At 42.5% G+C, this 26,727-nt stretch overlaps 2 protein-coding genes and 1 long non-coding RNA gene across 4 annotated transcripts in view; all 3 read left to right on the plus strand.

Moving 5' to 3' along the window:
- LOC120048907 (probable E3 ubiquitin-protein ligase MID2) overlaps positions 1–26,727 on the plus strand; it is a 1,198,409-nt gene that overhangs the window by 119,141 nt on the left and 1,052,541 nt on the right. The window lies entirely within an intron of this gene.
- LOC120047859 (coiled-coil domain-containing protein 69-like) lies at positions 580–22,124 on the plus strand. The gene is made up of 9 exons (XM_038993415.1): positions 580–731; positions 4,507–4,573; positions 10,880–11,064; positions 18,607–18,694; positions 19,058–19,131; positions 19,262–19,363; positions 19,805–19,924; positions 20,218–20,315; positions 20,860–22,124. The coding sequence occupies exons 1-9, from the start codon at positions 711–713 to the stop codon at positions 21,026–21,028; spliced, it is 924 nt and encodes a 307-aa protein (XP_038849343.1). The 5' UTR covers positions 580–710; the 3' UTR covers positions 21,029–22,124.
- LOC120047866 lies at positions 4,707–9,868 on the plus strand. 2 transcript variants are annotated; one of them, XR_005476941.1, is made up of 4 exons: positions 4,707–5,356; positions 5,592–7,150; positions 7,214–8,466; positions 8,896–9,868. It is a non-coding gene; the product is annotated as an uncharacterized LOC120047866 (long non-coding RNA). The 2 variants fall into 2 exon arrangements; XR_005476940.1 differs by having other exon boundaries at positions 5,592–8,466.

Raw genomic sequence — 26,727 nt, forward strand, 5'->3', positions numbered from 1 at the left:
CAGAGAAGGAGTTAGTCTGTAAAGTAAAAACTTGAAGGTCCATGGTCCATGCCCTTCTCACAGCCCTCCCTCCCTGGATGGATGGATGGATGGATAATGAATGGATGGATGGATCTACTCTGTGTCTATTACATTTCCATGGACTTGTTTGTATGTTTTTCACATGGACTGTTCCCCAACATGTATTATAAACAAAATTACAGATTCATATCAATCCGTACAATTCTTTATTTTTGTCTTATTACAGTGAGAATTCAATATTCCGGGGCACATTATAGGCCTGCTATGATTAAATAGCTTAGGCAAAAGGAAACATTTTCCATGGATGAAACGCATGATAAGGTAACCTATTATTTGCGTTGTAAATCATTGTATTGTCTGATGGGTCGTGTTTTCGGTGTATTACGGTAAAATTTCAAATCAATAGACTTGAAACACCCACAACCCTAAATGGTGCGCAACAGGATGCGCAATCCACTGACTTCTACACTGTTTCCCCTTCTTGAGCGTGGGTATTTAGGTTTGTCCAGATTGTTTTAAAATCAGTGATTGTGGTTTTGAAAAATAACCGCCCATCTGGTAGACTTGAGTGAGTTGTTGTGAGTGAGCTGCACAGACGTCTTGAGAGACCCGACCACATCCCGGCGTTCAGAAGAGTTGGTAACTCTAGGAAAGGACTGGTAGGGTTGACGAGTGGACGCGGGGCAGGCATGGGTTGCAGCCACAGCAAGGTGTGTGGCGGAATTTGCAAAAAAAAATGTATTTATTCATATTTGTTGTGAAATCATCTAGGAAGTTAATTAGCGAACCAAGTGCTGTTTTGCTATTGTTTCTGCCATTGTCGCACCGATTCCTGGCACAACACAGGCGTGTTGATAACCTTTTAAATAGATCAAGCAAAATTGTTTGTTAGTTTAGCCTAATTTCCCACGTGCTTTCATCTCGTGGATTTTACAACCGAGATTACACATTCATTAACATCAATGTTTTGAAACGCGTGATTTAGGCTATCAGTCAATTTGTGCAAAGTGTTCTACGTTTTGAAACAACTGAAAATAACTTAAGACATGCAGTCGATCCTCTGATACTGACTATCCCACGAGTTTGAAAATTACTTGTCAATTATTGTAGCGGAGCGGGACTCATCTGATGTAATTCTTCCCGAATTACTTATAAGAAATTGCAGGTTGGCCAGACATTGACAGTCACTTGATGACACTGAAGGATGAGATCATTGATACACTGTGTCATTGTATCGTCATCACCAGTAAATTGTACATTGTATTTGTTGACACCCTGTAGCCTGCGTAGTCATCTGTCAAAGTTTCTACTTTCTGGCCATATGAGTTGTTGTGTGTTTCTACATGGTTTTACATAATCAGTTCATGTTTTCTATGACGTCTACCAATGACTACAAACGGAAGTGACTTGTGGATATAGCAATTGTAATATTTAATATGCAACTAAATGTAGTTTTTAGGCTACAGTTAATTAATGTACTAGTACTGCCTCTTTGACATTTACAACCAGTGGCACAGGTTTATAATACATCCAGAAATGATACCCCAGATTTGTACCATCCAGAAATGATACCCCAGATTTGTGACATCCAGAAATGATACCCCAGATTTGTACTACTTCCCGGGGGCATTGAGTAGGTAGACTAGATAAATCGTTGAGTTGGAGGGGATCTCATTTCAATGTGTCTGTTTGCCAGATAAGTGAGACCACTTACAGTTTAAAAGCAGAGGGAATTATTTGATTGTTTAGCCAATATTCTATGTGAGTGGATTCCTTCATTTATCAATGGTACCTGGTGGTGCTTGATATAAACACTCCTAACTCTCCTTGAGATTTGAAAATATTTTTCTTCTACACAAAGTAAGCAAGGACTTAGAGGTACTGCAAGCCACTGGCAAGCTGTACGGCAGCTTCTGCAGGGCAGATCACAAAACCATCTGTTTGGCTGGTTGACGTAAGCAACTGGAGAAGTGTGAAGTTCTGCTAGAGAGGGCCTGGAGAGAGACACACACACACACACACACACAGCAATATGGCTCCATATGGACCATGATGAAAATGCCACATGAAGAGACTCTGCCAAGTGTTAATGACATCTCAAGGAACATTTGTTTCTCTGCTAGACTCAACCACAGTCTAAATTAAATATCCCTTATTAACTAAGTCTGAATGTCCTTTGTTGTATTGAAGATGTGGTTTTAGTTTTCTGAATTTCCTTTTGAGTTTAGGGGCTGTTTTTCTAGTTCTATCAGCCTGGGGTACATGTCTGTCTCCTATGTATGGCCCTTTGAGAGGACACGTCTTTATTCTACACTCTTCTTGGAAAGTTTCAACTCTTGTGAGAGCATAGCTGAACTAGATGTTTCTCACAAAACATTCAATCTTAACCTTGTACTCTTGGGGCCAGGAAGAACTTGTAAACATTAGGAGTCCGGTGTAGGCTACAGTTTGCCATGGGGCTAGGATGTTCCCTGTGAGTTTAGTCAGTGAAGACATGCCTCCACGTTGCAGTTTCTCCTATGTTTAAAAAGACTGTGGAGATGGGCTGTCTGTCCCAAATGGTACCCTATTCCCTCTCTAGTGCACTACTTTGGGCACTGGTCTATTGGCCTTGGTCAAAAGTAGTGCACTATATAGGGAATAGGGTGCCGTTTGGGATGTGCATACTGAGAAGGAAGTGAAGATGTGATTTATGGTCGTGTTAAAGAGAGCCTTTCCAGCCCCTCTTCAACATATGCTCCTGGACTTGTATATTTAAGATCCTTTACTGGGACTTAAAGAAGGTAATAAAACGAACCTCATGCTGTACTGGTCTCTACATTGTCTTCCTGGAGTCACTTGTCTTATTGGAATATTAGATATTATAGTTTTTATTGGAAAATTAGATTTTCTTATTGGAATATTAGATATTATAGTTTTTATTGGAAAATTAGATTTTCTTATTGGGATATTATGGTATTTATTGGGCTAGTGTCCTATACGACACACTCTTCCCGTTGTAGTGAACTCCATATGAGACCAGGGTCCATAGGGCTCTGGTTAAAAGTAGTGCACTATATAGGGAATAGGGTGCCATTTGGGACACACACTCTGTTTTCCAGGCACAAATAAAACTGGTACGCCATGTTTGGCGTGTTTCTGTGTGTTTATACAGCGTTAGTGGTGGTGGAATAACGTTGTGTTATGTCAGGAGGAGGCTGGTCTCCATGGACCGCCATACGGTATTGTGGCAGGTAGCCTAGCGGTTAGAACGTTGAGCCAGTAACCGAAAAGTCGCTGGTTTGAATGCCTGAGCCGTCAAAGTGAAAAATCTTCCGGTGCCTTTAACTCTAATTTGCTCCAGCGCACCTATCATACTACTATGGCTGACCCTGTAAAACAACACCTATCATACTACTATGGCTGACCCTGTAAAACAACACCTATCATACTACTATGGCTGACCCTGTAAAACAACAGCTATCATACTACTATGGCTGACCCTGTAAAACAACACCTATCATACTACTATGGCTGACCCTGTAAAACAACACCTATCATACTACTATGGCTGACCCTGTAAAACAACACCTATCATACTACTATGGCTGACCCTGTAAAACAACACCTATCATACTACTATGGCTGACCCTGTAAAACAACACATTACACTGCACCTATCTGCTGTTTGTGACAATACAACTTTATTTTTTTACAGTCTACACAGACTTAATTCTTCAGTATACACAGTGAGGACAGGACACAATGTAATGTGTGATCTGGTATCCTAGTAATGTCAGGAACCTTGGTATTGTTTGACAGTTTAGGAATAGTTTGGTATAGAGGAGTGACCTATGCTAGAATTGCCCTATTTACAGAGACAGTTATGATTGACCTCACTAAGTCCTTAGTGTAGATGTCTATGCTCACCTAGTATAGCTTTTTCTACACCAACGTAATGTATCTAATGCAGAAATGTTTATTAAGACTCCATAAGTACTGGTATGATCAGTTTGAAGTAAATCAGTGTATCACATTGTACAAATAGTATGAACACTGTAGCATGGACATGTTATATAACTTTTGAACAAACAAATGATTCATTTCCAGTCATGTGGGTACTAATCACTCCCTGTAAGAGAGCAATATGGGTCAAGCACCCATCAGAAGCTTTACATAAGCTCCTACCCTGCTTTAGTTTACAAAGTTATGGTTTCCCTGGTAACTTCAAAACGTCTCTCATAGTGTTGAGGTATTCTCAGTACTTTGGTATATCTATAATATGTTGAGATATAGGAATACATTATGCCTATATCAGACCACACACTCTTTTCTCCTTGTAGAGGAAAAACAAAGTGAAACGGGGTGAGAACTGTCTCTAGGTATTTTGTGTACCATAATCTCCTCTAATTTAACCAGATACGGTTAAATAAGACGATGTTTAATATTGTGTGAACTAGACCAGAGTTGATCAATGACAACATTGTCTTTTCTCTATATTTTTAGAGGAAAAACAAAGCGAAGGAGGAGGAGAAAACGGTGAAGGAGGTCAACAACCATCAAGATGGAGGAGGTGAGTGGTGTGGTTTCCTGTAGTGTTGTAGAAGGAAGGTCCACAACCATCAAGATGGAGGAGGTGAGTGGTGTGGTTTCCTGTAGTGTTGTAGAAGGAAGGTCAACAACCATCAAGATGGAGATGGTGAGTGGTGTGGTTTCCTGTAGTGTTGTAGAAGGAAGGTCAACATCCATCAAGATGGAGGAGGTGAGTGGTGTGGTTTCCTGTAGTGTTGTAGAAGGAAGGTCAACATCCATCAAGATGGAGGAGGTGAGTGGTGTGGTTTCCTGTAGTGTTGTAGAAGGAAGGTCAACATCCATCAAGATGGAGGAGGTGAGTGGTGTGGTTTCCTGTAGTGTTGTAGAAGGTCAACAACCATCAAGATGGAGGAGGTGAGTGGTGTGGTTTCCTGTAGTGTTGTAGAAGGAAGGTCAACATCCATCAAGATGGAGGAGGTGAGTGGTGTGGTTTCCTGTAGTGTTGTAGGAGGGTCAACAACCATCAAGATGGAGGAGGTGAGTGGTGTGGTTTCCTGTAGTGTTGTAGAAGGAAGGTCAACATCCATCAAGATGGAGGAGGTGAGTGGTGTGGTTTCCTGTAGTGTTGTAGAAGGAAGGTCAACATCCATCAAGATGGAGGAGGTGAGTGGTGTGGTTTCCTGTAGTGTTGTAGAAGGTCAACAACCATCAAGATGGAGGAGGTGAGTGGTGTGGTTTCCTGTAGTGTTGTAGAAGGAAGGTCAACATCCATCAAGATGGAGGAGGTGAGTGGTGTGGTTTCCTGTAGTGTTGTAGAAGGAAGGTCAACATCCATCAAGATGGAGGAGGTGAGTGGTGTGGTTTCCTGTAGTGTTGTAGAAGGTCAACAACCATCAAGATGGAGGAGGTGAGTGGTGTGGTTTCCTGTAGTGTTGTAGGAGGGTCAACATCCATCAAGATGGAGGTGAGTGGTGTGGTTTCCTGTAGTGTTGTAGGAGGAAGGTCAACATCCATCAAGATGGAGGTGAGTGGTGTGGTTTCCTGTAGTGTTGTAGAAGGTCAACAACCATCAAGATGGAGGAGGTGAGTGGTGTGGTTTCCTGTAGTGTTGTAGAAGGAAGGTCAACAACCATCAAGATGGAGGAGGTGAGTGGTGTGGTTTCCTGTAGTGTTGTAGAAGGAAGGTCAACAACCATCAAGATGGAGGAGGTGAGTGGTGTGGTTTCCTGTAGTGTTGTAGAAGGAAGGTCCACAACCATCAAGATGGAGGAGGTGAGTGGTGTGGTTTCCTGTAGTGTTGTAGAAGGAAGGTCAACAACCATCAAGATGGAGGAGGTGAGTGGTGTGGTTTCCTGTAGTGTTGTAGAAGGAAGGTCAACAACCATCAAGATGGAGGAGGTGAGTGGTGTGGTTTCCTGTAGTGTTGTAGAAGGAAGGTCAACAACCATCAAGATGGAGGAGGTGAGTGGTGTGGTTTCCTGTAGTGTTGTAGAAGGTCAACAACCATCAAGATGGAGGAGGTGAGTGGTGTGGTTTCCTGTAGTGTTGTAGAAGGAAGGTCAACATCCATCAAGATGGAGGAGGTGAGTGGTGTGGTTTCCTGTAGTGTTGTAGAAGGAAGGTCAACATCCATCAAGATGGAGGAGGTGAGTGGTGTGGTTTCCTGTAGTGTTGTAGAAGGAAGGTCAACATCCATCAAGATGGAGGAGGTGAGTGGTGTGGTTTCCTGTAGTGTTGTAGAAGGTCAACAACCATCAAGATGGAGGAGGTGAGTGGTGTGGTTTCCTGTAGTGTTGTAGAAGGTCAACAACCATCAAGATGGAGGAGGTGAGTGGTGTGGTTTCCTGTAGTGTTGTAGGAGGGTCAACAACCATCAAGATGGAGGAGGTGAGTGGTGTGGTTTCCTGTACTGTTGTAGAAGGTCAACAACCATCAAGATGGAGGAGGTGAGTGGTGTGGTTTCCTGTAGTGTTGTAGGAGGGTCAACAACCATCAAGATGGAGGAGGTGAGTGGTGTGGTTTCCTGTAGTGTTGTAGGAGGGTCAACAACTATCAAGATGGAGGAGGTGAGTGGTGTGGTTTCCTGTAGTGTTGTAGGAGGGTCAACAACCATCAAGATGGAGGAGGTGAGTGGTGTGGTTTCCTGTAGTGTTGTAGGAGGGTCAACAACCATCAAGATGGAGGAGGTGAGTGGTGTGGTTTCCTGTAGTGTTGTAGAAGGAAGGTCAACATCCATCAAGATGGAGGTGAGTGGTGTGGTTTCCTGTAGTGTTGTAGACGGGAGGTCAACATCCATCAAGATGGAGGAGGTGAGTGGTGTGGTTTCCTGTAGTGTTGTAGAAGGAAGGTCAACATCCATCAAGATGGAGGAGGTGAGTGGTGTGGTTTCCTGTAGTGTTGTAGAAGGTCAACAACCATCAAGATGGAGGAGGTGAGTGGTGTGGTTTCCTGTAGTGTTGTAGAAGGAAGGTCAACATCCATCAAGATGGAGGAGGTGAGTGGTGTGGTTTCCTGTAGTGTTGTAGGAGGGTCAACAACCATCAAGATGGAGGAGGTGAGTGGTGTGGTTTCCTGTAGTGTTGTAGAAGGAAGGTCAACAACCATCAAGATGGAGGAGGTGAGTGGTGTGGTTTCCTGTAGTGTTGTAGAAGGAAGGTCAACAACCATCAAGATGGAGGAGGTGAGTATTGTGGTTTCCTGTAGTGTTGTAGACTGACACTGTGACTCCTCCTCTCCTACTGCTTGTCCGGGTTTCTTTATTACATCTCCGAGGGTTTTACACATCAATCTGCCTCTTTTGAAGCATTATAAAAGCTAGGCGCCCATACTGACGTGTCCTCTTTATTATTGGGCCCACTAATAACCCGTACATAATAACTGTCCTCCTGTATAGCTCAATTGGCAGTGGCATGGTGTTTGCAACTCCAGGATTGTGAGTTTGATTCATATTTGGGGACTCTGTTTAGTTCAATTCAGTCTGGTATGAGAACGGTATTCAGTCTGCGGAAAGCTGAGTATCCTGGCTATTGAGCTGTTCCTTAAAATCTTTGGTGTGATTTGCTAATATATATGAGCATCCGAATGTATAACGGCAGGCTGAGCCGACGACCTCATTTCAAGATGGCTGCTACCTACATTCCGGTTAGCGTTGTGAAGCATAAACTAAATAAACATGGAATACGTCGATACACATCGAAAGCCGGGACTCCACAGATCATGACGGTGTGTTATTTTTCTGCCTGTGACCTACCGTTATTGATCACCGGCCCCGAGAGTCAAAATGTTTATTTTACACAAAGTTTTCACCAAACATCTTACAAGGTAAGCTTCGATTAGGTCTGTGTTTGAGCTATAGCCATATGTGGGGGTATGAAGTTTAATCCTTAGGTTGGTAGAAACAAATCTAGTCTATTTGCTAATGTTATCTGATGTATGACTTAATGGCCACGTCGAACGTCCACCGAGTGACTATCTTTGCACAACAAAAAAATTACGTTGCCTGCTTACACCCCGTAGGCATTCATTACACACGGGATTGGCTACTATGGCACCTTGACAATCTTGTAGCCAATGAGATAAGCTTTTCAGGGATATGCAGTTGACCTGGGTGGAATAAAGCAAGGTTTAGAACCTTTTTATGCGTAATGCGAACTATTGTTACCTGGCTCAGACACGAGACGCACCAATTACATTGTAAACATATTTCATCGCTTTAACATAAAAGATTGCTTCTCAAGGGGGGGGGGAAAGGTAAGAACTAAGAATATTGAACAGGAAGCTAAAAAGAAGGTCGCTATGAGTAAGTATACCGACATAGAAGCTTTGAATAAAATACTGGACGGACTCGGATCAGGGGAGCCATTTGGACAACAAGGATTTCGACTTGGCCGACAAAGATTGCTTTCTAGAAGGATTGGATCCACTTTTAGATCTGTAAGTACATTATTTTCATGACTTTATATAGCTTATTTACTATATGTATTTGTTTTTTATAAGTTGTCTGCTTTTTGTGCTTTGGATTTAGTTTACATAGGCCTATGTAACAAGTCATTTCAATGTTAAATCATTCCAAAGTAGTTATTGTCTGTTTCATATTAGTTTGCTGTTCTAAGTTTCATCCTTGTAACTTTGGAGAGGCCACTAAACTCTCTCATGGCCATTGTTTATTTGTGGTTCTCACCTCTGGCTTTGTCTCCAAAGTTTTACTGTTTGCAGTGAGTGAGTGTGTGTGTGTGCTTCACACCTATGTGAGTCACTGTACAAATAGTGTTTTTACTTTACAGTAATGTTTTTTTGTAAATTTAGTCAACTGTAATTCTGTTTGTCTTACAACAATATATTCCTTTATTTTATTCACCACAGGAGGAAGCAGAGTATTTGGATGATGTTTGGGAGCCACCCCTCCCCAGCAAGTGCCCCCGCCGGTCAAGGTCTGCCTTTAGGGAAGTAACCATGTCAGAAATGCCAGTTCACTTTTTGTTTCCTGGCAGAGAGGGACTGCTTCAAAGACTATCACGACATGCACAAGCTGCTGTGAAGGGTGAAATCTAATCATCTACACCTGGGATGTAAAACAAACACGAATGCCATTTGTAAGGTGTTCAGCTTATTTGTTTTTGCTAAAAAAAAATTGTGAAGGACACGTGTGTAACCAAGTTTGTGTTTGATAATACTTTTTTTTAAATATATATTTTTTGTTTATCTGTTGCTTTTTATATTGTTTTTGTGAACAGTTAATTTGTATGTGGGACCAATACATTAGATATGCCTAGGCTAAATGTTCAGGCACTTTGGAGAGTGCCCCTGAAACCACCACGATGTTTGAGAGAGGTTGGTGTTGTAGAAGTTTAGTTTTTATAGTGAACAATAGTAGCTAGTTACTTTTAGGCACATCCAGTGTGCAAAAACAGTGCAGTTACCAAATTCGGATACTTTGGAGAGGTTGAAAGGACACTTGAATTTACCCTGGACACCCCAAAACATTGTGGTTGTGTTAGAGTGAGGTTGATATGGTAGAAATAGTTTTTATACTGAACAAATAGCATTTAGGAATTGCAAATATGTAATAGCACTGGAATTATCTAATTTACAGACATATGCCACTTTGGAGAGGTTTAGGGACACTTGGAAATGTCCTGTGACCACACCTGACACCACTTACTAAAACATCTACCCATTTTGAGTTGTTAGGTCTCAATCCCCCCCCAAAGAATTCTGATATTGTGCACATGTTGTGGAAGCCATCTGATGTGTTTCCTGCTCTGGGCATCAATACGTCACTTATAGCTTGTCAATGAAAGATGACTTTCAAAATAAAAAAACTAAATACCGGTTATTTTTTGTGTGCTTGATCTTGTGTATTCTGAACTATGTAACCTTCTCTTCTGATTATTTCCTCATCTCCCAGATGTCGTCTTTCCAAATATACATAAGTTTTGGCATGTCAAAATCGTGTAATTACACATGAATAGCAGTTACTTTTGGGTATGTCTATTTTGGAAATCTACTTTTTGCCGTTACATTTAAAAGGTTAACTGATACATACTTTGTCATGATCCCGGTGGTTGAAATGATGTCACTACTCCCAGAAACTGGTTGGAATTACTCATTAAAGTGACATCACATTTACCTAATTTCAACCAGTCAGTTTTGGATACTGAGATGGCTTTGCAAACACTGTGTCAACACAGTGCTGTCTGCATTAGAATACTCAACAAGTACTGTCTTGTGTACTCTGTTGTACTTGAAGTGTTCTCTGTTGCCATGTAATTATGGGTCTCAGGATCATGCCTTCAACAACTGCCTAAGTGAACAAGACTGTTAGCCTAGCCTGCTGAGGTAAAACCTAGGCATTAGCTAGTGGACCTAGCACAAGTCTCCATGTCTCAGGAAGGTCAATCATCACTCGGAACGTGGTTCACCAAACTAGTCCATTACATGACTTCCTCAGAAGTTGGACCGGCACTCCCCCGGTATTTTATTTATAGGCGACAGATTGTATATTCTACTGGTGTTGTACTGCGTCTAGTCAGACCAGTAGATGTTGCATCCAGGTCTGGTTTGGTTCAAACCCTCTGCCCACTGTGTGGAACATACTGAACAAGATACATCTATTATGTAGACATGTAGGATAAGAAATCATGTCAGCTCTATTCACAACATTTCTATCTGAGAAGACATTCCAGCAACGTTTTGCCTTGATAACCACAGCACTGGGTCATATTCAGCTACATTGTAATGTAGGATTTTGCCATGTAAAACAAGCATTTGTTATTGGACATGTCCAGGTAGTCCCTCCCTGTTTCTGTTTGTTACCTACTGAATACAACCCTGGTTTCCCCTCCAGGTAAAGTCCCTCTGGAGGAGCTGAACGTGGATCTAGAAACGGAGAAGCAGCTGGGTCAGTATGAGTGGCAGCTGAAGATCCTACGGGAGGTGCTGTCTGCATCTGGGACCCAGGAGAGGGAGGAGCTACTAAAAGACACAACCCAAGGAGAGCTCTGTGCCCTGGTCCACAACATCATTGAGAAGGTAGCTAACCCCATAGAGAGCTCTGTGCCCTGGTCCACAACATCATTGAGAAGGTAGCTAACCCCATAGAGAGCTCTGTGCCCTGGTCCACAACATCATTGAGAAGGTAAAGTGCCTTCGGAAAGTATTCAGACCCCTTTACTTTTTCCTCATTTTGTTACGTTACAGCATTATTCTAAAATTGATTAAATAAAAAATAAAAATCCTCAGCAATCTACACACACTACTCCATAATGACAAAGTGAAAACGGGTGTATTAAAAATAAAAATCAGATACCTTATTTACAAAAGTATTCAGACCCTTTGCTATGAGACACGAAAGTGAGGTAATGTGCATCCTGTTTCCATTGATCATCCTTGAGATGTTTCTACAACATGATTGGAGAACACCTGTGGTAAATTCAATTGATTGGACAGGATTTGGAAAGACACACACCTGTCTATATAAAGGTCCCACACTTGACAGTGCATGTCAGAAAAAAAAACAAGCCATGAGGTCGAAGGAATTGTCCGTAGAGCTCCGAGAAAGGATTGTGTCGAGGCACAGATCTGGGGGAAGGGTACCAAAACATTTCTACAGCATTGAACACAGTGGCCTCCCATCATTCTTAAATGGAAGAAGTTTGGAACCACCAAGACTCTTCCTAGAGCTGGCTGCCCGGCCAAACTGCAATCGGGGGAGAAGGGCCTTGGTCAGGGAGGTGACCAAGAACCCGATGGTCACTGACAGAGCTATAGAGTTCCTCTGTAGAGATGGGAGAACCTTCCAGAAGGACAACCATCTCTGCAGCTCTCCACCAATCAGGCCTTAATGGTAGAGTGGCCAGACGGAAGCCACTCCTCAGTAAAAGACACATGACAGCCCGCTTGGAGTTTGCCAAAAGGCACCTAAAGACTCTCAGACCACGAGAAACAAGATTCTCTGTTCTGCTGTGGGGCTGTTTTTCAGCAGCGAGTGGCTTCGGGACAAGTCTCTATGTCCTTGAGTGGCCCAGCCAGAGCCCGGACTTGAACCCGATTGAACAACTCTGGAGAGACCTGAAAATAGCTGTGAAGCAACGCTCCCCATCCAACCTGACAGAGCTTGAGAGGATATACAGAGGAGAATGGGAGAAACTACCCAAATACAGGTGTGCCAACCCAAGCTTGTAGCGTCATACCCAAAAAGACTCAAGGCTGTTGTCACTGTCAAAGATGCTTCAACAAAGTACTGAGTAAAGGGTCTGAATACTTCAGAAATATGGTATTTCTGTTTTTATTTGTAATACATTTTCAAACATTTCTAAAAACCTGTTTTTTGCTTTGTAATTATGGGGTATTGTGTGTCGATTGATGAGGGGGGGGGAACTATTTAACCAATTTTAGAGTAAGGCTGTAACCTAACAAAATCTGAATCCTTTCCAAAGGCACTGTAGGTGAACCAGGGAATTGAGCTCATAACATTAGACAGTTTAGTCATTTTAGCAGATGCTCTTATCCAGAGTGACATACAGGAGCATTTAGGGTTAAGTGCCTTGCTCAAGGACACATTGGCAGATTTTTCACCTAGTCAGCTCGGGGATTCGAACCAGCAACCTTTCTGTTACTGGCCCAACGGTCAGAAAATACTGCCCTCGTCTATCTGCCGCCACAAGCGGTTGCCTAATCCTGCCTAATGAGCGGGCCGGCTGTGCTTCTCCGTGATGCTGTGGTTCGGAGCACACTTAATGTAGTAGTGGATTTATGGTTTAAAGGGTTACCTATCCATCCTGGTTACCCATCCTATCTATCTATTTGGTTAGAACAGAAATGCATCATCTGTAGTCTAAGGCTCACCCCATTGTCATGATCAGAGGCTTCAAGTTTGTATCCATACATTTTTGACAAGCTGATCATAGTGAAAAAGAAAATACTTCTGCGTTTTCCTGCTGTGTAAACACATTGCAAATAGGCTCACGATAACTCCTGATAAAGTTGGGTAGCTGCTATTCAGTGCTTAAATAGCCAAATTGATTGGTCACAGGAATCAAGACTAATAAAGCCAATGCAATGCCCGTTTTAAAAAATGGTAGGCCAACCACATCATACAATTCCGTGTCAGGCAACACTGTAGGCTACACCTTGATAAGCACGGACCCAAGCTGATGCTTTTTTTTTTTTTTTTTTTTTGGTGCAGTCCAGACCGGCCTTGATTTCTATATCCACAGACATTGGTTTTGGTCCGGTCCAGACATAATCTGAACCAATCATAGACATCTGATTTCAACATCGGGAAAATACGTATTTTCAACATCGGTAAAATTAGCATTTAAAACTTTTATTCAGAACCAGAAATTAACCTGATTTCAACATCCAGAAAAGACACCTTTTCAACCACCTGGAAAATATGTTTTTAAAACGTACATAAAATGTATTTTTCACCTTTCATTCAGAACCTAAATTGAACCTAACTTCAACGTCTGGAAAATGTTTTTCACCTGTCTTTTCAACGTCATTTTGCTTACTGGGACTATTCTAGTTTTGTGGCAGAACGGCAAGGACCGGCCCTGCTGAGAAGGTAGGTAGTAACTGCTAGCACCCTACCCTAACCCCTCACCCTAACCCCTCACCCCAACCTCTCACCCCAACCCCTCAGCTCACTAGTGTTTCCCTAGCCTCTTCTCCAGCTGGAGTTTTACCTCCAGCCCTTCATATACCCTTTACCTTGTACCTATACCATTTTACATTCACCATATACCGTTTATCATATGCTAAACTCAGCAAAAAAAGAAACGTCCTCTCACTGTCAACTAAGTTTATTTTCAGCATACTTAACATGTGTAAATATTTGTATGAACATAAGATTCAAGAACTGAGACATAAATTGAACAAGTTCCACAGACATGTGACTAACAGAAATGGAATAATGTGTCCCTGAACAAAAGGGGGGGGTCAAAATCAAAAGTAACAGTCAGTACCTGGTGTGGCCACCAGCTGCATTAAGTACTGCAGTGCATCTCCTCCTCATGGACTGCACCAGATTTGCCAGTTCTTGCAGTGAGATGTTACCCCACTCTTCCACCAAGGCACCTGCAAGATCTCTGACATTTCTGGGGGGAATGGCCCTAGCCTCCACCCTCCGATCCAACATGTCCCAGACGTGCTCAATGGGATTGAGATCTGGGCTCTTCGCTGGCCATGGCAGAACACTGACATTCCTGTCTTGCAGGAAATCACGCACAGAATGAGCAGTATGGCTGGTGGCATTGTCATGTCAGGGTCATGAGCCTGCAGGAAGGGTACCACATGAGGGAGGAGGATGTCTTCCCTGTAACGCACAGCGTTGAGATTGCCTGCAATGACAACAAGCTCAGTCCGATGATGCTGTGACACACTGCCCCAGACCATGATGGACCCTCCACCTCCAAATCGATCCCGCTCCAGAGTACAGGCCTCAGTGTAACACTCATTCCTTTGACGATAAACGCAAATCCAACCATCACCCCTGGTGAGACAAAACCGCGACTCATCAGTGAAGAGCACTTTTTGCCAGTCCTGTCTGGTCCAGCGACGTTGTTGCCGGTGATGTCTGGTGAGGACCTGCCTTACAACAGGCCTACAAGCCCTCAGTCCAGCCTCTCTCAGCCTATTACATACAGTTTGAGCACTGATGGAGGGATTGTGCATTCCTGGTGTAACTCGGGCAGTTGTTGTTGCCATCCTGTACCTGCAGGTGTGATGTTCGGATGTACCGATCCTGTGCAGGTGTTACACGTGGTCTGCCACTACGAGGATGATCAGCTGTCCGTCCTGTCTCCCTGTAGCGCTGTCTTAGGCATCTCATAGTATGGACATTGCATTTTATTGCAGTCCTCATGCCTCCTTACAGCATCTTTCTTTTGGTGTTTTTCAGAGTCAGTAGAAAGGCCTCTTTTGTGTCCTGAGTTTTCATAACTGTGACCTTAATTGCCTACCGTCTGTAAGCTGTTAGTGTCTTAACGACCGTTCCACAGGTGCATGTTCATTAATTGTTTATGGTTCATTGAACAAGCATGGGAAACAGTGTTTAAACCCTTTACAATGAAGATCTGTGAAGTTATTTGGATTTTTATGAATTATCTTTGAAAGACAGGGTCCTGAAAAAGGGACGTTTTCTTTTTATGCTGAGTTTATATACCTGTACCATTTACACTGAACAATAATATAAACGCAGCATGCAACAATGTCTAAGATTTTACTGAGTTACAGTTCATGTAAGGAAATCAGTCAATTTGAAATTAATTGATTAGGCCCTAATAGATGGATTTCACATAACTGGAATACAGATATGCATCTGTCACAGATACCTTTAAAAAAATGTAGGGGCGTGGATCAGAAAACCAGTCAGTATCTGGTGTGACCACCATTTGTCTCATGCAGCGCGACATCTCCTTCGCATACAGTTGATCAGGCTGTTGATTGTGGCATGTGGAATGTTGACCCACTCCTCTTCAATGGCTGTGCGAAGTTGCTGGATATTGGAGGGAACTGGAAAACGCAGTCATACACATCGATCCAGAGCATCCCAAACATGCTCAATGGGTAACATGTCTGGTAAGTATGCAGGCCATGGAAGAACGGGGACATTTTCATGTTCCAGGAATTGTGTCCAGATCCTTGAGACATGGGGCTGTGCATTATCATGCTGAAACATGAGGTGATGGCAGAGGATGAATGGCACGAAAATGGGCCTCAGGATCTCATCACGGTATCTCTGTACATTCAAATTGCCATTGATAAAATGTAATTGTGTTCATTGTCCGTAGCTTATGCCTGCCCATACCATGCCACCATGGGACTCTCTGTTCACAACGTTGACATCAACAAACCACTCGCCCACACGATGCCATACACATGGTCTGCAGTTGTGAGGCCGGCTAGACGTACTACAAAATTCTCTAAAACAACGTTGGAGGCAGCTTATGGTAGAGAAATTAACATTAAGTTCTCTGGCAACAGCTCTGGTGGATGTTCCTGTAGTCAGCATGCCAATTGTGTGCCCCCTCAATTTGAGACATCTGTGGCATTGTGACAAAACTGCACATTTTAGTGGCCTTTTTATTGTCCCTGGCACAAGGTGCACCTGTGTAATGATCATGCTGTTTAATCAGCTTCTTGATATGCCATACCTGTCAGGTGGATGGATTATCTTGGCAAAGGAGAAATGCTCACCAACTGGGATGTAAACAAATTTGTGCAAAATTTGAGAGAAATAAGCTTTAAGCTTATTGAACATTTCTGGCATCTTTTATTTTGGCTCATGAAACATTGGACCAACACTTTACATGTTGCGTTTTTATATTTTTGTTCAGTGTACATTCACCACGTACCCTTTCCACACTACTTTGCTGAGCAGAGCCTAGCCAACTGTACTGTGCTGGCCTGGTTATACAGTATATCCTCTCCAGTTGCCGGAACCGGGTTGGAGAGGACAATGTGAAAAGAGAATATCCATGCCAACACAGTACAGTTGGCACAGGGTTGGCACAATAGTATGAAAAGGGCATTAGTATTTAATTAGTGTGAACCACAAAGCCACTACTAAAGGTATATGTGGACATTATTATTACGAAGCAGATCAGAAAAAGTCCCTCTGCTCTTCCTGCAGGATTTAAAAAAACGTCCTTCTGCTCTTCCTGCAGGATTAAAAAAAAACGTCCTTCTGCTCTTCCTGCAGGATTTTTAAAAAACGTCCTTCTGCTCTTCCTGCAGGATTTAAAAAAACGTCCTTCTGCTCTTCCTGCAGGATTTAAAAAAACGTCCTTCTGCTCTTCCTGCAGGATTTAAAAAAACGTCCTTCTGCTCTTCCTGCAGGATTTAAAAAAAACGTCCTTCTGCTCTTCCTGCAGGATTTAAAAAAACGTCCTTCTGCTCTTCCTGCAGGATTTTAAAAAACGTCCTTCTGCTCTTCCTGCAGGATTTTAAAAAACGTCCTTCTGCTCTTCCTGCAGGATTTTAAAAAAACGTCCTTCTGCTCTTCCTGCAGGATTTTAAAAAAACGTCCTTCTGCTCTTCCTGCAGGATTTAAAAAAACGTCCTTCTGCTCTTCCTGCAGGATTTAAAAAAACGTCCTTCTGCTCTTCCTGCAGGATTTAAAAAAACGTCCTTCTGCTCTTCCTGCAGGATTTATAAAAACGTCCTTCTGCTCTTCCTGCAGGATTTAAAAAAAACGTCCTTCTGCTCTTCCTGCAGGATTTAAAAAAAACGTCCTTCTGCTCTTCCTGCAGGATTTAAAAAAAACGTCCTTCTGCTCTTCCTGCAGGATTTTAAAAAAACGTCCTTCTGCTCTTCCTGCAGGATTTAAAAAAACGTCCTTCTGCTCTTCCTGCAGGATTTAAAAAAACGTCCTTCTGCTCTTACTGCAGGATTTAAAAAAAACGTCCTTCTGCTCTTCCTGCAGGATTTAAAAAAAACGTCCTTCTGCTCTTCCTGCAGGATTTTAAAAAAACGTCCTTCTGCTCTTCCTGCAGGATTTTAAAAAACGTCCTTCTGCTCTTCCTGCAGGATTTATAAAAACGTCCTTCTGCTCTTCCTGCAGGATTGCATTGGGATTTGCATTTTAATTACACAAAGTATCTTTTTGAATTGAGGTCTCCTGGTGTTTGTGTCCAAAATGGCACCCTATTCCCTATATAGTCCCTATGGGCCCTGGTAAAAGTAGTGCACTACATAAGGAATAGGGTGCCATTTGGGACACAACCTACTACCTACATCCTGGTTCCCAGGATGTGCAGCTTCAAGTCGAGAATAACCAGAGCAGCACAGTAACATGATGATGTCAAGTCATATATTTTACAGCTGTCGGAGATAATAAACACATGCTTTTCCATTACACAATCTTTGCCTATTTGGTGTGTGTGTGTGTATTGTGACTGCCTACAGTGGGTGCGTGATGCCTGTGCGATTGCCTGCATAGTTCTCTGGCCATGGATTTATAAACCTCCTGTCAACAGAGCAAGAGGGTGTCATTGCGGACACAGCATTTCATAGGGCTCTGCTCAAAAGTAGCGCTCTAAGTAGGGAATAGGGTTCAGTTTGGGTTGCAACCGAGACCTGTTTGGCTGCTCTGGGATCACAATGCCTTTCCAGAAGGGGGCGGGGGGGGCAGTGATTTGTGCAAACATAGATGACAAAGTAAGAACGAGAAGTGAGAAGTCTTGGAAGGTTTATGGTGTATTGAGTGATTGGTTGGTAGCAGCCAGTTGGATTGTTAAATGTTGCCTGTCCTCATATTGGCATGGCCTGGTTGAGCAGTGAGTTATGGCTGAGTCATCTGGTATTATACACCTGGTACAACAGTGAGTTATGGCTGAGTCATCTGGTATTATACACCTGGTAGTACAACAGTGAGTTATGGCTGGCTCATCTGGTATTATACACCTGGTAGTACAACAGTGAGTTATGGCTGAGTCATCTGGTATTATACACTTGTTTATATAACAAAGATTTCACTGTTGCTTATATTTGATATTCACTTTGTCTAGCTCCTACGACAAGTGTGGCTGTACATGGCTTCAATCCTGTCCTTGTGTTGATCATCTCCAGGTGAAAATAGAGACGGCTGCTGACCTGACTGTTCTCTACGGGGAGAAGAGCCAGAGGACTGCAGAGCAGCACGAGAGACAGCTGGAAGGCAAGTCTAGAGCATGTGAAGTAACTTCTGTTGATCTAATAACCATATTGATTATTTTGTTTTGGAACTGCATTTTGTTTTCTGTTGGTTCTAGAATGAGTAATCATTGACTGACGTTATTCTGTTGGTTCTAGAAGGAGTAATCATTGACTGACGTTATTCTGTTGGTTCTAGAATGAGTAATCATTGACACGTTATTCTGTTGGTTCTAGAAGGAGTAATCATTGACTGACGTTATTCTGTTGGTTCTAGAAGGAGTAATCATTGACTGACGTTATTCTGTTGGTTCTAGAATGAGTAATCATTGACTGACGTTATTCCGGCCCGTGTAGTTACATATAGAATCCCTATTATCTCCTACAGAACGGCAGAAAATACAGAGTGAAGAGACAAAACGACTAACAGAGACCCACCAGACAGCTGAGAAAACGTTGAAGGTGTGTGTTTAGTTGTCTCTTTAACTTGATCAGTTTGTGTCATCTGTTTTGATGTACAGTGGTCAATACAGCATCCCTTCTAACTGTGTAATAGGAAGTACAGTACTGACCAGCAGGTCTTCTTTTAAAGGAGGAGGTAGAGGAGCTGACTACAGAGCTCTATGTGTACAATCAGTTAAAGAAGAGAGTTGACGAGTCTACCTTCAAGAAGGACCTGCAGCGGAACATTCAGGTGTGTGTGCGCGTGTCTCACAGTGTGTTTGTTTCTGCGTGGCGTGTGCATGATCCCGTAACCAGTTCACTTAGTTGGACTGTTCTTTTACACATCTGGTCTCCAGGTTTCATTAGTATGTTGTTAATTTTATACTCTTCCTCTCCCCCTCCTTCTCTCTCACTCACTTTCCCCTCCCTTTCGCTCTCACTCTCTTTCCCCTCCCTTTCTCTCTCTCTTTCCCCTCCCTTTCTCGCTCCCTCTTTCTCTCTCCCTTTCTCTTTCTCTCTCCCTTTCTCTTTCCCCTCCCTTTCTCTCTTTCTCTCTCCCTTTCTCTTTCCCCTCCCTTTCTCTCTTTCTCTCTCCCTTTCTCTTTCCCTTCCTTTCTCTCTCACACCTCTTTCCCCTTCTCCCTCTCCCCTCCTCTCTCCTTCTCCCCCTCTTTCCCCTCCCTTTCTCCAGGCCCACGGCAGTCCTGGGCCATTCTGGGAGCGGGAGCAGGAGAGTCTGCTGTTTGTCATTGAGATGAAGAGTGAACGTATCCAGGCGCAGGGGAACAAACTGCTACAGATGCAGGGTCTGGTAGGGAACAGAGACTGGGACATGGACTGGGGACTGGCTGACAGACTAGTCCAGGCACCTGACTCATTGAGATTTCTGCTATAGTCTAATTCAAGTCATTATTTAAACTGCATCATCGCAGTCTCAATACACTTTACAGAGGAAATCAAACAGAAACAAGAAATCTGAGGTGCTCTGCGTTGTCCAAAAAATACTCTGGGTTATAGTTTCACAAAGTCTTTGAATGTCAACATGTTGTCTTCACCACCCTGATTGCTGATTGGGTCCTTACTTTTTTATTTCTACCCTGTCAGGTGGAGAAGAATCTGTCTCTAGAAGACCAGGTCATAAATGTTCTACAGAACAACGAGGACCTGAGGGTTCGTATCGACAACCATCAAAGCCTTCTACAGTAAGACCATTTGATATCCACACCGTCTCTGTCTCTCTGTTGGAACAGTCAGTTACCCTGGAGTTAATGTTGTTACCAGGAAGTCACATTGTAGAAGAATACATGGCAGCAAGGCTGTAAATAGATTAACAAAGTTAACAAGTTCTGTTCAAGCAAACTCAAATGTAGGAAACGGCTATGGCATTTACGTAAGATGTGAATGTGGCGCCACTTGGTGGAGAAAGTGGAAGGGATATTTCTTAGTGGAAGCAAGTTATGGCAGTTTACAGTACTTGAGTGTAAAAATTCAATTTCACCATCGAAACTTGTGTAGTTTATATAGATGCTGAATGAGTTTTTGGTGCTACGTCTACTTATGACAATGCATGTAGGATTTTGGTGAAGAATAGTAATTTGAGGTCAGCAAAAGATTGATTATAAAGTAGTTTGCTACAGATGTGTTATTTTTTAGCTCATTATCAATGTCTTTCTGTCCTAAACTATCAATGTTGATAAATATGTGTACTCTTCTAATATATCTCCTTCCCTGTGCTCCTGTCTGTAGGCAGCTCTCCAAGGAGCACCAGGGCCTTCAGGGGGCGTTAGACAGGCAGGCAGGTCTCAGTCAGAGGCTCACCCAGGAGAAAGAGCAACTCATGTTTAAACTGAAGCACAGAGACTCCTGTTGTACCTTCCCATCCTTCCCCATAGTGTCTGAGATCTCCCCCAGCTGATCTGAACGGGGCAGTCAGGGTTACCTCTTAATCCTGTCTAGGGTTATAAACATGCAGCCTGAATCTGGATAATTTCCCAAAATTCTGAAAGTATTTTTTTCCAGAAATCCCTGCCTGGAGGATTCTAAGAATCATGAAGGAATACATAATGAGTGATTCCTCCAACCTGAAATTCTTCAAGTGGGATTTCTGAAAAAGCAGGGGACTTTTGGGAATGTTTCGGGACTTTTTGCAATCCTAATCCTACTTTGACAACCAAAGTCCAGGTACCTTTACAAAGGGCTATAGTCACATGTTTGATGGAACCTGATGCCAAATAATATTTTTAGTCTCGTTTTGTACCTGCTGTGCCTTTACAGTACATCATGTTTTCTATAGCAGTATGGTGTTCGTACAAAAGGACTGTTTTTTTTGGGGGGGGGCAGTGGGCATAGCCATGGGCTGTTGGACTTAACTGACTCCTGTTGTTCAACTGAGATTATTACTCAACTGACATTCTCATAGTTGTGTTACTGTTCAACTGAGAATATTCTAGGTGGATGTGACAGTGTTCACTCTGATGGTTTGACTTGCGGTTGTAGACAGAGATGTACAAACTTAGTAGCTACATTTTTTTTTTTTATATCTACCTTCCTGCCGAGACACTATTACGTAATAGACATTACAGAATATAATGCAATATATACAATTTAAACAGTTACTTTAGACAACTGCCTTTGTATTGGAATATGTTTATACTCTTTTGTTTTATAGAATATGGAAAATAGATTGCCATGTTGGCAGTTTGATTTTGTTATTTTTTTGCAGATTACAAGTACAATGGATATTTTTGTGACTTTTTTAAGTAACAAAGAAACAGAAGCATTTCTGTGTTTAAAAAAAATATATTTTTTTCTGATGCACTAGCACTTTTAATCAGTATTTTACTAGTACTAAATGTGAGAGGTAGTTGATGTATTTTTTTTTGTTATTCTTGCGTTTACATTTTGTTGGTTTTACATTTTTATTTGAATCATTTAGCTAACGCTCCTCTCTTCGAAGGCAGCGGATAGATCTAGAAGGAGAGAGGAAGTCACAATAAACAGTTGCATCTGAACTGCAAGTGTTTGTGTGAAATGTGTCAGTGTCTCCACTAGGGGGCAGGTTATGTAAAATGTAAATTGTGTTCATTAATTTGTTTAACTAGGCAAGTCCGTTAAGAACAAGTTCTTATTTACAATGACGGCCTACACCGGCCAAAACCCGGATTACGCTGAGACAACTGTCGTATGGGACTCCCAATCACGGCCGGTTGTGAATACAGCCTGGTTTCGAACCAGGGTGTCTGTATTGACACCTCTAACACTGAGATGCAGTGCCTTAGACCGCTGCGCCACACGAGAGTAATAAGCTAGTGTTAATTGTTTTTTACTTTTTATATTCCATCTGACAAACGGGGAAGTCATATTCTCTAGCTGTATTATTTAGTGTGTATTCTCTTCCTATTTATACCAAAAGGCTCTTCTCAGATATATATATTTTTTTAAACAACAGCTTTTAGTGACAAGTAGCACGTGGTTGTTTTTCCATACTGTGTGTAATTCACCGTGATAAACGCTAGGGGGCAGAACAGGACAGTTGGGTGGAAAGAGTTGATGAGTGTCGTTTTGGCTGTGTCCTTTTCCGTTGTATCTTCTCTACTGTCATCTTTTTTGATTTCTCCGGTATGTTTTCACTGAAAGAAAAAGGCCGTCATAATGAAATAATTAACATTATCTATTCATCTAATCAATGTGAAGATGTGAATGTGCAGCAGAGATGCTGACAATGTTTGTTAATGCGTCAAGGTATACTTTATAATGTAGAAAAAGGTTTATAAGTAGTTTAGAAACTGTTAATAAACTATTCATTAGTTCATAACCTATACACTAATTTACCCTGCAGTCATGACCTCATCCACTCCCACTGTGTGTTATAATGAGGTGATTTGAAAAGGTGTTAGACGTGACTAACAACAACCACTAAGGTGAAGCTGATTGACACATTCATTGGTGGCTTTTGCACCCTGGGGCTTGATTCCCCCATCCCTTCCCGGTGCTTTGCTCGGGGCAGATGGGGAGCAGAGGAGGTGAAAGTGGGAGCACTCTCACCCCTTCTCTGTCTTGTTTGCGGCCGGCAGCGGAACCGTTTGCGCAGCGGATGTAAAAAGGATCACTATGTCAATGGATGTTTGACAAGCCAGGACAATACCTGGTGGGGCTCCACGCTAACTGCAGGTCAAACCCCTGGCTGTGATGTCACCCAGTTCCCAGGGCTTTTCACAGGACTGGAGGAACTGGGGAGGAACACCTTTCTATGTTTACATCCCCAATGACACACACTGCAGCATCATATTACAACTCCCAGTCACAATGAGGAGCATGTCAACTCCACCTGCACACAGACACATGCAGCCTGGCTAGCATGACAACTAACCCTAGACCGGAGGCTGAACCTGTGAATGCTGAAATGGTGAACTGTTCTTTGTTACTTCCTCGTCACTTTCATTTTTTACTATTATATTTTTCCTATAAATTGTCTTTGTTTATTGTTAGAGGTTAACAACATTAAAGTTATCACCAAGCCAAAGGCCTACAATGCTTCCTGGTGAAACGGAGTCTCGACAGAGAAGCACCCCTCCGTTCTACCGTTAATATTTCCTGGAAGGTGGAGTACAAAGAGAGACGAGGAGCTGTGTCTGGTGTCATGGCCGTGTTTTGAACACACCTGAATTGTCTTGGTCCCTCTGTGCATTATTAGCTGTGTGAATTTTGTGCCATACCTGTCCCTGCCTCATCATCATTTGCTAATTGCTCAGAAATAAAAGCATATCCCCATATTCATTAACAGACGACTGAAAATAATGTTGCCATTACCTCTGCTCTGTGTCTTCATGCCTGATTAATAACGTGTGAAATACACTGCTTCTAGAGCCTTTATTTATTATCATTTCCATTATTTTATTACAGGCAACGATAACCCCTTAAATTACCAAGTGGGGAATTAAAAACCTCATGCACATTTCTGTAGGTTATTGCCAACTGCTATTTGTGGCAACTGAGGTGTTTTTCATCGCATTTGCTTAGAACAAAAAAGGTGAAAATTGCACCCTGGGGAAAACAGCTTTGAGGGAAAGAAGGTGTAGTCACCCCCACCATCTCTCTCTCACTGTATTCTGCCTGTTCTCTACACGCCTAGGGTTTTAGTCGATTTTGGTGACATCCTAACAATTATTTTACCTTACTTGTTTTCAATTCAGACAAAAATGCAACTCGGCAAGTCATTTTCTCCATTCTCTCCAGTGTTTTTCATTTCAGGAATTGATGGCCAATACATACCGTGAAAAAAACCTCACTTGTTTATGTTACTCTGTATATCCAGATAAACCTTTGTGAGAAAAACACTGAAGTGAGGTGAGGAAAACCCTATCCAGACATGACCAGCCATTCACCAGCACCAACCCTGTCCAGACATGACCAGCCATTCACCAGCACCAACCCTGTCCAGACATGACCAGCCATTCACCAGCACCAACCCTGTTCATACATGACCAGCCATTAACCAGCACCAACCCTGTTCATACATGACCAGCCATTCACCAGCACCAACCCTGTCCAGACATGACCAGCCATTAACCAGCACCAACCCTGTTCATACATGACCAGCCATTCACCAGCACCAACCCTGTTCATACATGACCAGCCATTCACCAGCACCAACCCTGTTCATACATGACCAGCCATTCACCAGCACCAACCCTGTTCAGACATGACCAGCACCAACCCTGTCCAGACATGACCAGCACCAACCCTGTTCAGATATGACCAGCCATCCACCAGCACCAACCCTGTCCAGACATGACCAGCCATTCAGCACTAGCACGTCCTACTATACCACCTCACCCAGAGCCAAATGGTCTTGTAGGCAGGGCTCCATGTACAGATGGTCTGCCTCGCACCCTCCTGTCCAACCCCATCTTCTGCTTTCTACATTTACAAATGACTCAAACGTAAATGTCCACAAGGCTTTGAACATACGGGCCATTTAGTTTTGACATCTCACATATTTTTTTTCCTTTTAGTTTTGTATACTTTCAATATATTCATGTTCAAATGTGTTGTATACAATGTGTATAGTTAATATTTGTTCATATACATACAGTATTTGTATATACCGGTATGTACTGTTTGTCCTCGCAACATGAGTTCAAGAGAGTTCCTGAGATAAAACACTAGAGGTCTAGTGTAGGTCTAGTGTAGTCACTAGAGGTCTAGTGTAGTCACTAGAGGTCTAGTGTAGGTCTAGTGTAGTCACTAGAGGTCTAGTGTAGGTCTAGTGTAGTCACTAGAGGTCTAGTGTAGTCACTAGAGGTCTAGTGTAGTCACTAGAGGTCTAGTGTAGGTCTAGTGTAGTCACTAGAGGTCTAGTGTAGGTCTAGTGTAGTCACTAGAGGTCTAGTGTAGTCACTAGAGGTCTAGTGTAGGTCTAGTGTAGTCACTAGAGGTCTAGTGTCGGTCTAGTGTAGTCACTAGAGGTCTAGTGTAGTCACTAGAGGTCTAGTGTCGGTCTAGTGTAGTCACTAGAGGTCTAGTGTAGGTCTAGTGTAGTCACTAGAGGTCTAGTGTAGGTCTAGTATAGTCACTAGAGGTCAAGTGTCGGTCTAGTGTAGTCACTAGAGGTCTAGTGTCGGTCTAGTGTAGTCACTAGAGGTCTAGTGTAGTCACTAGAGGTCTAGTGTAGTCACTAGAGGTCTAGTGTAGTCACTAGAGGTCTAGTGTAGGTCTAGTGTAGTCACTAGAGGTCTAGTGTAGGTCTAGTGTAGTCACTAGAGGTCTAGTGTAGGTCTAGTGTAGTCACTAGAGGTCTAGTGTAGGTCTAGTGTAGTCACTAGAGGTCTAGTGTAGTCACTAGAGGTCTAGTGTAGGTCTAGTGTAGTCACTAGAGGTCTAGTGTAGTTCCGGAGCGTATTACAACTGGAGTCTTGTCTTGTGGTCGTAGTTAGTTTCCATCAGCGTAAGATACCGTGGTGTTGTTTGTTCAGCCGTCCCATCAAATAAGGCAGATGAATAGCTTAAACAAGTCAGTTACATTGTATAAATCAACAGGCTTGGAGGCAGCCCTGCCTGCCTTCCAATGAATCCCAATCCCGCTCTGTCCCAGGTGCATGTCACTCAAGTCTGTGTCTGTACATCAGTCCTATGACTGATCTGGCCCTAGCAGATGATGTAACACTGATGAAGATGGTTTGGGGTCTGGATTTATGGATATGTCACAAGAAGAAAACTTGCATAGAAAAACCGATATAGACATTCAAAATGTAATATTTGTTTTATCCGAGTTTTATACAGAAATACACATAGAAATAGGTAGTTATAGGGACACAAATCAGATTTTAACCTTGATATTAGGGTCATACTAATATGGCATTAGTTAACAGCTTTTGACGTGATCATGTATTTTATTACATGGCTAAAATCAATCTCATAGACGAAAATAAATACTTCAATCCTATTATTTCTTACTGTAAAATCCCTCAAACTGGAGACAACAATGATGAATTAATTATATTTACTCTCTCATTTGTCTGCCAGAATAACCTGCCAACACTTCTACTGTTCTGCCAGTCACTGGATATGCCATGACACAATTAATGACATATTCAATACGCACACAGATTAACA

Source organism: Salvelinus namaycush, chromosome 5 (assembly GCF_016432855.1).
Source record: "Salvelinus namaycush isolate Seneca chromosome 5, SaNama_1.0, whole genome shotgun sequence".
Lineage (NCBI taxonomy): Eukaryota > Metazoa > Chordata > Actinopteri > Salmoniformes > Salmonidae > Salvelinus > Salvelinus namaycush.

What these genes read in the sequence shown, in the direction of transcription:
- LOC120047859 (XM_038993415.1), top strand. Translation starts at nt 711, where the DNA reads ATGGGTTGCAGCCACAGCAAG. An exon ending in TGGGTTGCAGCCACAGCAAG is followed by an intron (nt 732 to 4,506) that starts GTGTGTGGCGGA and finishes CTATATTTTTAG; the next exon opens with AGGAAAAACAAAGCGAAGGA. An exon ending in GCACGAGAGACAGCTGGAAG is followed by an intron (nt 18,695 to 19,057) that starts GCAAGTCTAGAG and finishes TATCTCCTACAG; the next exon opens with AACGGCAGAAAATACAGAGT.